This window comes from Rhodamnia argentea, chromosome 2, assembly GCF_020921035.1.
Source record: "Rhodamnia argentea isolate NSW1041297 chromosome 2, ASM2092103v1, whole genome shotgun sequence".
NCBI lineage: Eukaryota > Viridiplantae > Streptophyta > Magnoliopsida > Myrtales > Myrtaceae > Rhodamnia > Rhodamnia argentea.
In genome coordinates this window covers 33,065,497-33,080,505 of record NC_063151.1, presented here as the reverse complement: position 1 = coordinate 33,080,505, position 15,009 = coordinate 33,065,497, and the positions used below count along the sequence as shown (strand labels likewise).

The following is a 15,009-nucleotide window of genomic DNA, read 5'->3' as shown; positions in this document are numbered from 1 at the left end:
TGCAACATTGGAATTGATTCAAAAGGGACTCATTTTGACATAACAGTATCAGTTAGCATTATAACTATCATATTAAGCATGCTTAGGTGAGAGCATTACTAAGGCTCATCTCCTTAAAAAAGTGCTTATCTAAACTCCAAAAGATTAAATTGTGAGGCTCGATATAGGACGAGTCAAAGTGGATAACTCGGCGAGTGAACTATTCCAATGATGTCACAATACGATATCAAAGTGGGGCCCTCTCTAGTAGGTGTATGGATTTGGGGATGAAACATGCAGAAACTGATGGGCCTGTAGTAACCCTGTCTAATAAGGGCGGGAAGGTCGCCACGGCAAGAGGATCCGGACAAAAAAAGGCTTTTGGTTGGCTTTGAGGATGGCAAAGAGGAACCAAATTGTACACCGAACAAGGGGAAAATGCTTCCGGATTATGCAGGTAAAATTAGAATTAAATCGCAAGAGACGCCTCGCATCATTTAGCATTGAAAATCCCATGCTAATGGTTCTCAAGTGAAAGCACCACTAAGATGGATAACTTCCTCGAAAAGCGCTCACATACCGTCGAATGACAAAATCATAACGCTCGGTTTGGGAACAGCCAAAGCAGATATTATCGCAAAATAATTAAATCTAGGGATGTCACAATATGATATTAGAGTGGGACTCCCTATAATAAAGATAATTACCAAAAAGTTTTAAACCTATTGTACGGATACCCATTTAATCATAAACTTTTCAATTTAGCTAACTTAATCTTAAACCTCAGAAGGGACACTTCCCGGTATTTAACTATAGAAGCACTTATATTTCCAAAAGTGACTATAGTAATCGGTAATACTTTCTGAAGTATGAACATACAATTTCCTATGCAATGATTCCCTGCCAAACCACAACCGCAAAATCATAGTATGATGTAACGTGGTTAAAACATTAAAAAGATACACCAAGAACCAAAGAACAAAGTTAATTTATGGGGAAGGGGATTGGCTTGTAAATCAAGCATTTGGGGCCTGTTTTCTCACTTTTAATTGGAATCCGACAGTTGGGATTTTGTCCCTTTCTTTTCCTGCCATGAAGAAGCCTTCCAACAAAAAAATCTGCACAGTAAGGTCGAGAGTGTGGCGATCTTTGAAGCACCCAATCAACGTTTGAAACGAAAAAGTAGTAAGGATAGGATGCTTCTCCGTTAAATATAATATACAAACTAACCGCGGTAAATTAACCTTATTATCTTTAGTTTGTTACAGAATATTTTTCGTAAAAAAAAAAAAAAAAAAAACATTGCATCTTCCCATAATTTCGTATGAAAGATATCCGATCCATCCGAACCGAAATTAAATATGATATGTATTCTTATTCGTCCTTTATATGAAAATCAAAGGACGGGAGCCATTTTCTGGATGCCTGCCAGTGAGAATTTGACTATTAAGCTCAAAAGTTTTTTACGACCCAATTGGGGATCCGTTTTTCTCAAAATGGATCTTCTCTTCTAAATGTCATTAGGACCTTGTCATCGCGTAAATATGTGAAAGTTAAGAGAAAGTTAAACATTAAATAATAGGTACCAAAAACGAAGTTGATGTACGGAAACAACGTGACGGCTAGTGTGCGAAGCACTTGCGTAGAGGTTGACGTGTCCCACAGAACAAATTCCATGCAGTGCACTAGGAAAGGGAGAAAGGCTGCAATCATCAGCATCGAAGGTGATGATCAGTTAGGTAGAGTCTTGCGACATTTGTCGAACAAACCCTAGGGAAGTTTAATGTAAAGATTAAAGCGCGAGGGAGAACCAACCCCGATTGACTTTATCCTCTTTGTCGAGATCCTTTCACCATCACTACAAATCAATGAGCCCCATCGCACTAGCCCGTGTCAAAAAGAGGGTCGTCTAATGATTTGATTCGATTCGATTTAGATTTTCATAATATTCAAAACGGATAACATACTCGACCCGATTCAACCCGAACATCTTATATCTCAAGTTGTCGGGTCAGGTCGGGTCGAATACTGGATCCAAATCGAACCGGAACCTTTTATAATGCCCGAAATCTAAGGGACTACTCGATCCCAACAAAAGATGCCCGAAAATTCCAGTTCGGTTTTGGTTGGGTTTTTTTGACGGCCCTAATAAAAAAGCATAGAAAAATATTCGTTTTGTTGACCCCAACAAAAAAAAAACGTCTACGTCTAGAATATTTAGAAATTGATTACTTCGACGTCGACAAAGTGGGAAGTTAGGCACTTACCACCACAATGTGTAGTAACATCTTTATCTGAATGGAGACAACTTCTTCTATTTCCCCATGACAAGTTCGATTCGATTAGGAATATGGATGCGGGGTCCCGCACCTTCAAAAGGTGTAATGATCCACACAAAAGTTAGCTATGGAGTTAGGACAATTGCTAATCCTTTTTTTACCTGTTGACCTCTCAGGAGATTCTCGAATCATTCGCGGGCGGCATTCGAGCTCTTATCCCGGTCCAACGCCGGTGTGACGAAGCTCTCGCGAGCGTGCACCGTTGGACGACTCGCCTGTGTATTCGAAGAAAATTCTGCAGCCGAAATATATCCAACACGCCAATCGTCCGGTGGTAGATGTACAAACCAATTCTTACGCCGACAGTAAAGCTAATAAAATCGACGGGGATAAACTAGAAAATAGTCATAAAGTTCTTGATCGCTATAGCTCATGATTTGCGCACGAAGCCGATTCCTTTGATCTCACTCAAAGTATAGGGGCTTCCGGGATAAATTTTTCTTAAAAAGTTAACTGAAGCGAGTCCTTCAATGTGAATCATAAAAATTTCACGTAGTGCGACCCAATTTAATTAACTCAAAAGTAAAAATAAAAAAAAGTGTACCTCTTAATTCTTAATCAAGGGTCTAAATAGAATAATCGTTTCTCCATAATGGACTTAAAAGAAAATGGAAAGCTCATTGGGGAGTGCACTTAAGGACTTGTTTGCAAGCAAGAAAAGATACCTCTTAATTCTCAATCAAGCGTATAATAAGGCCTCGAGCCCATAAACCCATCTTTAATCCCCAAAAAAATGGTATCCATTGCAGGCAGATACGGCCTATCAAATCACAGTTTTACATCAAATGTGTAATTAGCAAACGAGTCCGTCTGCGCGTGGCTTAGATGCACGATACGAGCTCGAGTCTCTCACGTGATCAAGGACAAACAATTTTTACGTTTCGTGTTTCGGCACGCGTCGGATCAATGGAGATAGTGAGGTATTTCGTGCGCCGCAGTCGTGTGTCGGGGAGGCAAAACAAAATGCTCCCACTTTAACGTTGGCAAATTGTGCGGTCGATGAAAATTGTGACTGGCATTAGTGTTTCCGCCAAGCTTTCGATTCACCGTGAATCCGGACGACCAGAGTCTTTTTAACTGGTGCCATGATAGTCCTCTCCTGGCTAAAAATCAAGGCAGGGGAGCTCTCATGGCCATGTCCGGACTAAAAGGCAAGATCTTGTTTTTTCGACTGCAATATCTTACTGTTCATAATTAGATCCGTCAGACAATGGGGGATCATATCGAAAACGATTTGATTTAAATTAATTCATCTAATTCGCTTTGATCCATTTCATGCAATACAAATCCCTGCTGATATGAATAGGAAGTAGATTCGTCGGAGTAATTGGATTGGAAATTATTTGATCCAAATTAACTCGTTTAACTTGTTTTGGCTCAACTAGGAACTAAGGGTGAGCAAAAAGAACTCGGAACTATGCAAGATTTTCCCAAGCTAAGCCATGCACGCCGCATCCTTGCCACTTCGGGAGTCTCATATCGAATGGGGACGAAGAGAATGTAAGAGGGATTGTCAATAAAAACCAAGTTACGCATGCCCAAAAGCACACCTCTCTCGGCCCTTTGGCTAAGATCCAAGTGTAATCTTTGTTGACTTTACTCGTTCCTAAACTTTATGTTGACTCCTGTGCACCCTAAATTCCCACGAAGAGTTTCGGCTCCTGAGCTTCACAACATTCGCGAGTGTTGTTCGAGCTCAAACTAGCAACCAAGGCTATCAATTCGGAGCGAGATGCCATTGAACGACATGGTCGAGCACAGCTAGTGGCCAACGGTGGGGGAGGGCGGTGATCGGTGGTGGGAAGGGTTTTATTAGGGCACTATTTATTATTTAACTTTCGTACTGCTGATTCAAGTCAGTAAATATAAATAGACGATAGTGAAAGTAAAATGGAAGGAGTAATAGTGAATTACAAAAATCAAATAAAATAGAGGGATTCGATTTAAATGAAAAAAAAAGTACGGAAAATGTTTCAATTTTGGTTGAAAGTACAGAGATCATTGGTGATATGAACCCAAAATTGACGTTTGATCTCTTAAACTTCTGGGCCGGATAGTCGTTAACGATATCCGGTAAAGGGACGTTTTGATTTTCAATACATTAATTACGTATAAAATGAAATAGCTCGTGCATTAAAAATGACAAACTTTTCTTAAAAGATACTTGTTAATAAGATCCTTTTTAAGATGGTATATTTTATAACCCTAATAAGTGCCCTGAAAGTTTTAAAATACCAAAATGGGCATGCCCTCATGGCTCTAGTGACCCCCGTCGCCCTTTTTGATGATGGTAGGGTGGCAACGATGAGGCCTACCACCTTTGGTTTCTTTTTCGTGTTCTTTTCTCAAAAGGAAAAAAAAAGGAAAATTAGCCTTCTATATTTTATCTAATTCCATTAAGGTTTTGGTTAAAATATTAGGATTTGGAAAAAAAAAAAAAAAAACATCATTCTAGTTTTGTGTTTCAAGTTTTAGTAAGGTCAATCCCACATTGAACAAAGAATATAGTACAAAGAGCCACACCGACATTTCCATTAGCCAAATCAATTGAAGTTAAAGGAAGGACTTAATTGTACCAGTGATAAATTTTAAGAAATGATTGCCTTGTAATAAATTTCAAAATTTAATCGCTTGATAAGTTTTAGGACTTCCGATTCATTTATTTCCCCTCCCCCCCTCCAAAAAAAGTGACATTTGTAGCTAGACCGTGAAATGTCACTCCTTTCAAAGTTCAAGATACGAAATTTGTCTATGTGAAGTTTGTCGTCTTGTGATTATTTTTTATAAGTAGATTGATTGCCTTGTAATAAGTTTCAGAATTTAATCGCTTGATAAGTTTTAAGACTTCCGATTCATTCATTCCCCTCCCTCCCTCCAAAAAAAGTGACATTTGTAGCTAGACCGCGAAATATCACTCCTTTCAAAGTTCAAGATACGAAATTTGTCTATATAAAGTTTGTCGTTGTGTGATTATTTTTTATAAGTAGATTGGTTGAAGACAAGAGGAAAGAGATTCTTGAAGGCTATTTCATCGCGTTCAATAGACAATATTCAAATATAATCTTAGAGAACTCGCGAACAAAATATCATAATCGCCGAGATAATGACAAAAGAACAAAACAAACAAATTGTAAATCAAAAATATCAGATTATTAAAATATGTCTTCATGATTTTTTACAATAACATCTGATCATTGTGTCATGAAATTTTTTAAGATATCATAAAATGAGCCAATGATCCCACAAAATACTTCATGGTAGTGTTCCTAAAAAGTCTTTTAGTAATAATTATTACGAATTATGATATGAAAAATCAATCACTACAAGATTTCTTTTGATGAGTACAATTAAATTGACATATATATATATATTATTTTTTTATTAAAAAAGATTAGCATATAATTAGTTTTTTTTATCCAAGCATATAATTAGTTGAGATATTAATAAAAAGGGTTAATACCATGAAAAACTCCAAACTGGTACATTCGTGACAAATTTACTCCAAATTATTTTTTTTTTACCACCAAAAATCCTAAACTAGTACTTTTGTGACAAATTTGCCATAAACTAATTTTTTTGATCAAGAAAAATCTCAAGTTGGTACACCTATAACAAATTTATCCTCCATTAAATTGGATTAATATTACGAAAAGCCTCAAATTAATATACCCGTGACAAATAAAGAGTAAAAATCCCAAGCTAGTAGACTCGCAAACCGTCACATGTCATCAAACTAAGCAATTTAACGGTTAGATTTAATGAAAACTAACGGATGATAAATTTGTTACAGGTGTATCAGTTTAGGATAAATTTATCACAGGTGTATGAGTTTGGAATTTTTAGTGGTTAAAAAAGTAATTTTGGGTAAATTTATTATAGGTGTATTAATTTAGGGTTTTTCGTGGTATTAAAAATTGTGATTATCGGGGGGGAAAGTAAAAAAAGAGAGATGCAGAGAAAGAATCAACGGCCTCTTCTTAAACCCTGGATACCCTCCAAAACCCTGTTTCTCGAATCTCAGCCTCTTCCTCAAGAACGCCATCTTCTTCTGCTGCGGAGCAACACGATCTTCTTCTGCGGCACATACACCCACGTCTGATCTAAGCCATGAGATCGATTCTTCCGAAACGCATCGGCCGATCCTCTCTCGAAAGCCATCCCCTTTCGCAGACCCCAAGTCGAACCTCTCCCAGCGACGCCGCGCCCCCCATATGCGTCCGCGACCGCGGCCTTGACCACGCCGTCGAGAGAGAGAAGTTCCTGATACCCGTCGTCAACCTCAAGAACCTCCTCAAATCGGAGCCCTCGAAATCGCTCCCCATTTCCGTAATCGCCCAGAGCAGAGATGACCTCCGCATCCCCATTCGCCCCATCGACTTCGTTCGCCGATACCCTTCGATCTTCGCGGAGTTCTTGCCCGGGAACGTCGGGGTCCACCCCCATTTCAAGCTCACGGATGAAGTTTTGGAGTTGGATGCGGAAGAGCAGCTGGTTTATCAGAGGGAGAGCTACAGACAGGAGGCCGCGGATAGGGTTCTGAAGCTGTTGATGATGTCGAAGGTCCTCAAAATGCCGTTGGACATAATTGATCGGCTGAAATGGGACATGGGTTTGCCCCAAGATTTTGCTCAGAGCATAGTTCCAGAGTTCCCGGATTATTTTCGAGTAGTGGATGGCGAGGGAATTCGAGTTCTTGAATTAGTTTGTTGGAGCAGCGACTTGGCGAAATCCATCATGGAAAGGAGAGCGGCTAATTGTACGAAAGGTATGCCGATCGAGTTCACTACGCATTTTTCTAAAGGTTTTGAGATGGATAAGAAGTTAAAGAAGTGGATTGACGATTGGCAGAAGCTCCCTTACGTTTCCCCTTATGAAAATGGGTTGCATTTATCGCAAAGTAGTGACGAAGCTGATAAATGGGCCGTTGCCGTCTTACATGAGCTTCTAAATCTTTTCGTTTCCAAGAAGACAGATAGGGATAATATGCTTTGTGTGGGGGAGTATTTGGGGGTTCGGTCGAGGTTTAAAAGAGCACTGCTTGATCATCCGGGCATTTTTTATGTTTCAAGTAAGAATAGAACCCATACTGTGGTTTTGAAAGAGGTATTTAAAAGGGGTTCCTTAATTGAGCAGCATCCTTTGATGGATATGAGGAATAGGTACATTCACCTGATGAACACGGCGAAGGAAGAGAAGAAAGTGATTACTACGTCTGGTTCAAAGCAAATGAAGAAGGTCTCTGATGGTTCTGAACATCAAAGAGAAGTCGAGGATGAAAATGAAGACGAGGATGATGCTCATGGTATGTCAGATTCTGAGGTTGAGGATGATGATGAAGATGACGAGTTTGAAGATGATGAGGAAAACGACAATGTTAAACGGACTCGGGCTAGAGCTCATAAAAATGCCTCACCTAGAGGAAATGGGACTAGGAAGTCAAATTCGTTTCCCAGGTACAATTCTAGAAGTCGTGTTGGGGACAAGTCAGCTGGAGAATCACATAGTAAGAAAACTAAAAGAGCTTTGGCCAAGCTTTCTACAAGGAAAGTCTAAAGATGATTCCACTGGAGATTGACGGAATACTCAAATGTTTCTGATGGCAGTAACCAGTTAAACTTTCTTCAAGGAAGACATTCAGGTTCCCTTCTCACTTGAGTCTGCTTTCTCAAGTTAGCATATGACTAGGAATTCCCAGCTATTAGACAAATTTTTTTGATGTTCGGTTTTTTCCACCCGTGGATGATTATGCTTGCTCATACTTCATCTAGGCGTAGCCATGTTGTGGTTTAGGCATTGGTTGTGCTTCAACATTGATAAATAGAGTAAAAGATCAGAAATAGTTAGACGAGAAACAGAGTGCTCATGTAAACATCATGGATTTTCATTGGAGGCAGATAAGTCATTCTCCCATTCTAGCTTCATGCATCTGGAAACTGAAGATGTGGATCGTCTTTGTCCTTTGAGGTTCCATGCAACGTAGTGAGACTCAAGTTCTTTGCATGTGGAGCTATCATTGCCTCCTCTGGCTCAAAGCCTTCTTCCTCTCTCTCTTCTTCTCATTGTATCTCCGCAAGAAAGCTCACAATTGCTCTTTGGGAGTGCACTCACTACCTGGCCTCTTTCAGAATGCACCACCACAATGGCAGTGTTGGTGATAAGCCCCTCGGATTATGCTGCCTCCGGAAGGACAAGGATGGCAGCAGAGGCGGTGGTGGTGGCGTGTTTGAGCTCTCTCACTTTTTGGCCAATCCTTCTCCGAGTCCTCCTGATCAGGTGCATGTTGGTTTCTTGATTAAATTCTATTGTCTGGATTTGTGATAGTTTGGATTGTGATTCTTGTCTGTTCTGGTTTTCGAGGGTAATTTATTGTGTTTTTGTTTTGGATGTTTGTGTTTTGCTCCATGTGTGATCATGGCCATTCTTGCGTCACTGTGGTATGTCCACTTGAGTTTTTGTGTGATTGGCCCGTTTTAGGTATCTGTGTTTAGCGGTCTGCATCTCTTCATGATCCTAAAATGGCAACAATATGGTCTTAAGAAGCTCCAGATTGTTCAGAGTTTCATTGATGCTCGACCCATCTGTAGTTGGCTGCTCCGGTCAGCAGGGTACTTTTGTGTGTCAAATAGGAAAAATTATGGAAAGAACAGTCTATTCTTCGGAAATGTCCTTGAGAACTGTTCTCAAGTTTGCCCTCCTTGTTGGTCTGTACATATGAATTAGTTTCAGCCAAGGTTTAACTCAGCCAATTGCACTTCAGAAGCTTTTACTGGGCATATATATGTCTGCTTCTTTTCATAGTTTCTCCATCGTTTGAAAGAAATTTTGCTGTTGTCATATGAATCTGTATCGGTGGATATACCATGTCGACATATCCTAGTCTCGCAGATATATCATCTTAAAAAGATTGCTTAAGTTGATAAACCTTTTGCATTTGCAGAGTTGAGATGGTCGCATAGATTTTCTTGTAAAATTAGGACAAACAGATCTGGGAGTTGTGGATAAAACTGTTCTCTCCCCATCAAACCCCGTCAACCAACTTAAAGCCAACTGACCAAGAAAACGAGGAGAAGAAACCTAACTCGAAGCCAAGGAAACAGCAAGACGTCCTCTCTTAACCCGAATTAGCTAATTTGGGGGTTACAACCTTCATACAAGAGGCAGACAAAAGGAAGCTGACATAACTACGCTTCGCCAAGATTTTTGACATTGATGGGATAAACTTCAGTAGTGAGATTAGATGTGAAAGCCTTGGTTGCTATCTGGACATTCACAGCCTCTGTCGGATGCAGCCCATCGAAGAAGACATAGGAGCTCCTGTCCGTGCACACTCGTCCTCCTCTTTTGCACGACACTCCATTCCCTCCGTCTTTAAACGATGCTACTTCACAGCACGGCGAAGTAGTGTCGTTGAATCCTGAAGATGGAAGAGACCCATTGTTACTATTATTCCAAATATTATGCAAGTTTTGGATAATCAACTAGCAATAAACCTTATAAATCACCTAAATTTTGGAACTTGAAAACCATCTACGAGAAAAATTTGTGGAGTTACCACAAAGGATCTGGCAGGACTCTGAGGTCGAATGCTCAATATGTTTATTATGTGCAGTAGATGTGAGTTTAGTCCCACATCTCATGCAAGTGGTAATGCACTCATACTGTAGTTTTTTTTTTTCCTAATAGGAACCAAGACAGTTCAATTTTACTAATCTCTCGAATGCTTCTTTCATGCACCATATGAGCAATTTTCCCTTCTTCTTTTTCTGCAAAATAAGACTTACGGAAGCGGCGAGGATAATGAAAGGAGATTTCAACGTACCGTGTGAGGTAGGGTCCTTGATAATGTCCTGAACGATCTTGTAAGAGTTGACAAAGACGAAATGAGAACCGGGGAGCTTCGCATTCAGGTCATCAACAAGCGACTTCAACTCGGCATTGAAGAGATGAGCTGCCTGGTTCAAGACTTGCAAGCAACCGACACGCATCGGCAACCTTGCCTTCGCCATGGGACTACACCCTATCGGGTTTATTGCCATCAGCACGAACTTCCTCCCTCCTAATTTGTACAGCTTCTGCTCTCCCACAGGAAAAGAAGAAGAAGAAGAAAGATTTAGATCGGCCATGCAGAGGACGAAATATGTGGCGATCTCGAATTCTTTTCCCCGAAATTACATTAATATTTACGTAACTAAGTATGTGGAGCATGTTGATTCTGTCAATGACTAGTACATGATCTTTCATAACAAAAATCTACATCTTTCGTGCATAATGTTGTTTAAATTCTCCTAGATTCCTAACCATGATGCTAATTCTTCTTATTTTCGTGAACAAACTGGAAAAAAAAAATTACCGCAACAATCATTTTCCATTGACCTACGTTGATCTATGTCTAGATGCAACCCTGACATACGCTATAAAGTGGCGTTTAGTTTTGGTCAAGTTTGTATGTGGGTGATGTCGATATCGATCCATAAAAACTCCCATCCGCCCTCAACGTCAACAATCGCCCCATGCAAAACACCATGAGGAGAAGTGGGTGACCATGATAATGGACTGCAGTGGAGTGTGGAATTGAATGCACCTGGAGCTCCAGAGACAGAGAGGAGATAAGATTGGCAGTGAAGGACCGGAGGAGAGGGTGCTTGCGGTTGGCGCTCAAGAAGTAGTTGAAGGTGTAGTCATTGCTTCCTGTCCCCACCACGAACACGTGGTTGCCCAGCAGCGACTCGCCGCTCGGGCAACCCACCTGGGCTTCCAGATCCGGCAACGTCACTCCCTCGAAGTTCCTGATCTGTTGGCTCAGGCTCGTCACTTGTCCCTGATCGATCGGTTTCACCAGATCATGAGCTCGATGATTGAAAAAGCTAAAGCTAGCGCCGTCCTAATAACACCACTTTATTTAATAAGTGAAATGAGACGGGCGTGTCTACATCTCCTATTAATGATGATGACTTGCCGTGGGAAGGAAATGCAATTGGTGAAGATTGTGATCAAGCCCCTTACTTAGCTCTTTATATTTAAACGACGTGATCGAATAGTGTCTCTCACCACGATAGAGCCGGTGTCGTCCAGTATGCCGGAGCCGCCGGACGCAAAGTCAACGCCGTTGATGGCCTTGGGCCCCTTGGTCTCGGGGTCGGCGAAGGGCGGGATCAGCGAGGGGAGCTCGAGGTACTCCCCGAGGAGGTCGACCACGTTCCTGCCGTTGGTGAACCGGCCCAACAGGCCGAGGGGGAAGTCGATGCCGTAGGGCTTGTAGTTGGCCTTAGCCGTCTTTCCGAGCAAGTTGTTGTTGCCGTTGTCCATCAGCGAGCTCCCGAACACGAACATGCCTTTCACTTTGGAGTGGCGTCCCTGGTTGTCGCCGAAGTTGCAGTGCGCGCGGACATGGGGAGCGTAGGGACAAGTTACGAGGACGAGGAGGACGAGGAGGAGAACGAGCAGGGACGGTGGGGGAGAGAGTGGCTTGGCCATGTTTAGTGATGACGATGAAGAGGAGGATGAAAATGGCATGGGGATGGTGATGTCTATATATGCGCTCGAGCGGGGTCACGAGTCGAAAGAGCCCCTTTGGGTGTTTTCGGTTTCCTCTCTTCTTGGAAACGTGTTTTGGTTTCATGAAACTAAAAATGTTCGATATGAACATAAACCATGGAAATGGTCGTTAGAAAACCGACATCAGTTTTCGCTGTTTCATGGATAAGTTGGGGCGATTCCACAAAAATCTCCCATGCAATTTTGGTTAAAGGAGAGTTAGATGAAGTTCTAGAATACTTAATACGCAGAAGTCATGCTCGTTTTCTCGAAATAATAAAGGAAAAAATCACCAAAAATCCTTAACTGTGCCAATTGTGACACATTTACCCTAAACTTTTTTTTGTAACCCCAAAAATCCCAAACTTTTATTCATGTGATATATTTACCCCAAACTTTTTCTCGTGACATTGAATACCTTACACTTATACTCGTGTAACACATTTACCCCAAAATATTTTTTTGTGACATAAAAAATCCAAACTTATATTAGTGCGACACATTTACTTCAATAAGTAAATGTGTCGCACGAATATAAGTTTGGATTTTTGATGTCACAAAAAAAAATTTTGGGGTAAATGTGTCACACGAGTATAAGTTTGGGGCAAATGTGTCACATGCGTACAAGTTTAGGATTTTTTGTGTCACGAATAAAAGTTTGGGGTAAATGTGTCACAGTGGGCATAGTTTAGGATTTTTGATGGTTTTTTCCCAAATAATATTAGGGCTGTCAAAATGGGGTCATAACTAAGCACCCATATTTACTCAAATGGGCCGTCTCAAAACTAAAGAATGGGCCGTACTGGGTTTTAAAGTTATAAGTCTAGAACATATGGATTTTGATGGGTCTCTCATAAAATTCCCTTTCAACCCATCTTTAAATAGGTTATAATTAGGAATATGTTTGTGTAACAGTTTTTTATACGGCATGCCGTGAGCCACAAAAAATAATTAAAAATTATTATGGGGTCCAATGCTGTCATTCACACGGTTATTAAAAACTGTTATTGTAGCCAATTCCGATTAGGGATATGGCATTAATTGTGTCGTGCTTTTGTGATGTAAGAAGATCCTCTTCATGAAACGGATAAGACTATGCAATGCAAAGCTCGTCAATCTCACTTCTGAAAGGCTCAGAATTGGGCCCTGTCCTGAATTTGATCTTCCAGTTTTCCAATCACATGCACGGTCGAATGCACTCCACGTGTCATGATAAGCATTGCCCGACACCGTGTTTTGATCTTTTTTTTTTTTTTTTTGTTGGTAATCCAGGATCCGCCAATCGTAATTGGGTCAACTCACCACCACCCGAAGGGCGGCGAAGATCCTTTCCGACGGCGACTATACCCGGAGGGAGGCTAGCCCCACAGCCCACCAACAAGGGCCCCCCACTTAAGTCCGAGAAACGCGTTGGGAGGGTTTTGAACCTTCGACCAGCTTACGCCTTAAGGCCAAAGAGCTCAAAGCTCACCAAACGCGCCATGCCCGTGGTGGGTTGTGTTTTGATCTTTATCTCCGAGATAACAAATAAAGATGCAAAAACCGAACCCAGCCTTTCCTTCGCACAATGCTCCCCTAGTGGTGGCAATCTCAAACCTCATTCGCAGCGAAATTTCTATAAATCATGATCGAGATTTAAGGCGCGTTTGGCGACGTTTACGTTCCCGAAGATCATTTATGATCGGAAATGATTTTTTTTTCTTTTCTGATTATGTTCTTAGGAACAATTTACGGGCAGGAAAACGCGTTTAATAAGCGCACAAAATCTCTACACCACAAATAGAAAAAGAGCAAAAATGCATTTGGTACGATCCTAAAAAAAGGTTCTATTCTCAATTTTGTTTTATCTAATCATAAAAATGTCAGTAGAGGCAGCGGTGAACAGCTACAACAAATGACGGTTGGGGACCGGCGAAGGATTCATAATTATAAAGATGAACATTAAGTTACACAGAACTTGTTTTTCTAAGAATGAGCTTGTTTGCTTGTTGTTTATGTTCCAAATTTGTTCTCGGAAATAATTTTTATCCTCGAGAACAGAAATATTAATTAATATTATCAAATAGAATTTTTTTTTTTTGAGAACTGAAAAATAAAATCAAAGAATTCTGAAGTGACTTAATAAAACACTTAGGAAGGTGCCAAGGGAGCAGAGGATCCACGTGCTCCTCAGCTAGCTTGGCGATTGGGACGTGCTATGAAAAGGAAAATATCGAGGCTCTATTACTCAAACCCAAAAGACATCATTAGCTCTATAATTACAAAATTACCCTCGGACTTGAATCCCCCTAACATCTCTCTCCAAAGTCGAACTCGACGACCGGGTCGCATTTTCCATCCACGGAGCCCCGACGTTGCCTCGTCTACAAGGAGGGACGCTTGGAGGTGAGTTAGGCAAGAATGGACGGTTTTCTTCTTGTAATATTAGGCGAAATGATTCATAGATTGGGCCACCTTCATGCTCCTGTCCATAACCCGACGCCCGAGCTCTCTCACTGACTTGACAAGTCGGTCCATAGAACCGTCCATTCTTCAAAAGCAATGATTTGAGAAAACTTACTAAAATCGGGGTATGAGTCGCAACGTTTAACTTTGATATAAATGAATCAATTTTGGATCAGAACATTTTTTACCCGACTCATCCGTTTTCAAGGCCCAAGCCGCTAGCTCGTTAGCTAGATTCTTGCCAAGAATTGAAATTGGCTATTGTTTACCTGACTACGTGGGATACGCAATTTTAGGTGAAATGGGGTTGGTCCGGAAACTAACCGCGCAATCAATTCACGGAAGGACACCGAAACGTGCGAGCAAGTGGCCCGACACCATCAAATGTTTGCTTCCGGTTAGGTGGCGACCGGAACATTGATGACCGATGCGCATTCAAGTCTCCCACATGGAAGTTGCTTGTAATGAATGGGAGCTAAACATCGGCGGGTGTTTTGGGGGTTATTAATGATCATGCAGCCATACCATGCACGCACTTCTTCTCCGGTATGGCCAGTCATACCACCAACCTTTTCCGGCCATGTTAATGTGGCGTAACTTGGCCCACCCCACCTCTTCATCTCGAATCCTCTAGCTCGGGCCATGTGCCTGCAGGGAAAATAACCTAAAAAAAAAATAAATCATAAACCTATTACATTGATATCAATTCAGT

At 41.1% G+C, this 15,009-nt stretch overlaps 2 protein-coding genes across 4 annotated transcripts; one reads left to right on the top strand and one right to left on the bottom strand.

Moving 5' to 3' along the window:
- The first annotated feature begins 6,284 nt into the window (after window positions 1-6,284).
- LOC115738268 (protein WHAT'S THIS FACTOR 9, mitochondrial) lies at window positions 6,285-10,112 on the top strand. Of its 3 annotated transcripts, none has more exons than XM_048274916.1 (3): window positions 6,285-7,956; window positions 8,444-8,591; window positions 10,094-10,112. In XM_048274916.1, the coding sequence occupies exon 1, from the start codon at window positions 6,426-6,428 to the stop codon at window positions 7,869-7,871; it is 1,446 nt and encodes a 481-aa protein (XP_048130873.1). In that variant the 5' UTR covers window positions 6,285-6,425; the 3' UTR covers window positions 7,872-7,956; window positions 8,444-8,591; window positions 10,094-10,112. The 3 variants fall into 3 exon arrangements, with proteins under 3 accessions (XP_048130873.1, XP_048130872.1, XP_030526717.1); XM_048274915.1 differs by lacking the exon at window positions 10,094-10,112 and adding an exon at window positions 8,793-9,169; XM_030670857.2 differs by lacking the exon at window positions 10,094-10,112 and having other exon boundaries at window positions 8,444-8,702.
- Window positions 9,404-11,848, bottom strand: LOC115738278 (GDSL esterase/lipase At4g16230-like). Its single transcript, XM_030670869.2, has 4 exons — window positions 11,367-11,848; window positions 10,900-11,136; window positions 10,138-10,390; window positions 9,404-9,732 (listed from the first exon to the last, which is right to left on the bottom strand). Exons 1-4 carry the CDS (start codon window positions 11,829-11,831, stop codon window positions 9,500-9,502), a joined length of 1,188 nt encoding a protein of 395 aa, XP_030526729.1. The 5' UTR covers window positions 11,832-11,848; the 3' UTR covers window positions 9,404-9,499.
- Window positions 11,849-15,009: the final 3,161 nt, after the last annotated feature.

Coding starts and splice junctions, on each gene's coding strand:
- LOC115738268 (XM_048274916.1), top strand. CDS start 6,426: ATGAGATCGATTCTTCCGAAACGCATCGGCCGATCCTCTCTCGAAAGC.
- LOC115738278 (XM_030670869.2), bottom strand. CDS start 11,831: ATGCCATTTTCATCCTCCTCTTCATCGTCATCACTAAACATGGCCAAG. Junction 11,137..11,366: donor ACGACACCGGCTCTATCGTG/GTGAGAGACACT, acceptor CCGATCGATCAG/GGACAAGTGACGAGCCTGAG. Junction 9,733..10,137: donor CAAGGACCCTACCTCACACG/GTACGTTGAAAT, acceptor TTCCATCTTCAG/GATTCAACGACACTACTTCG.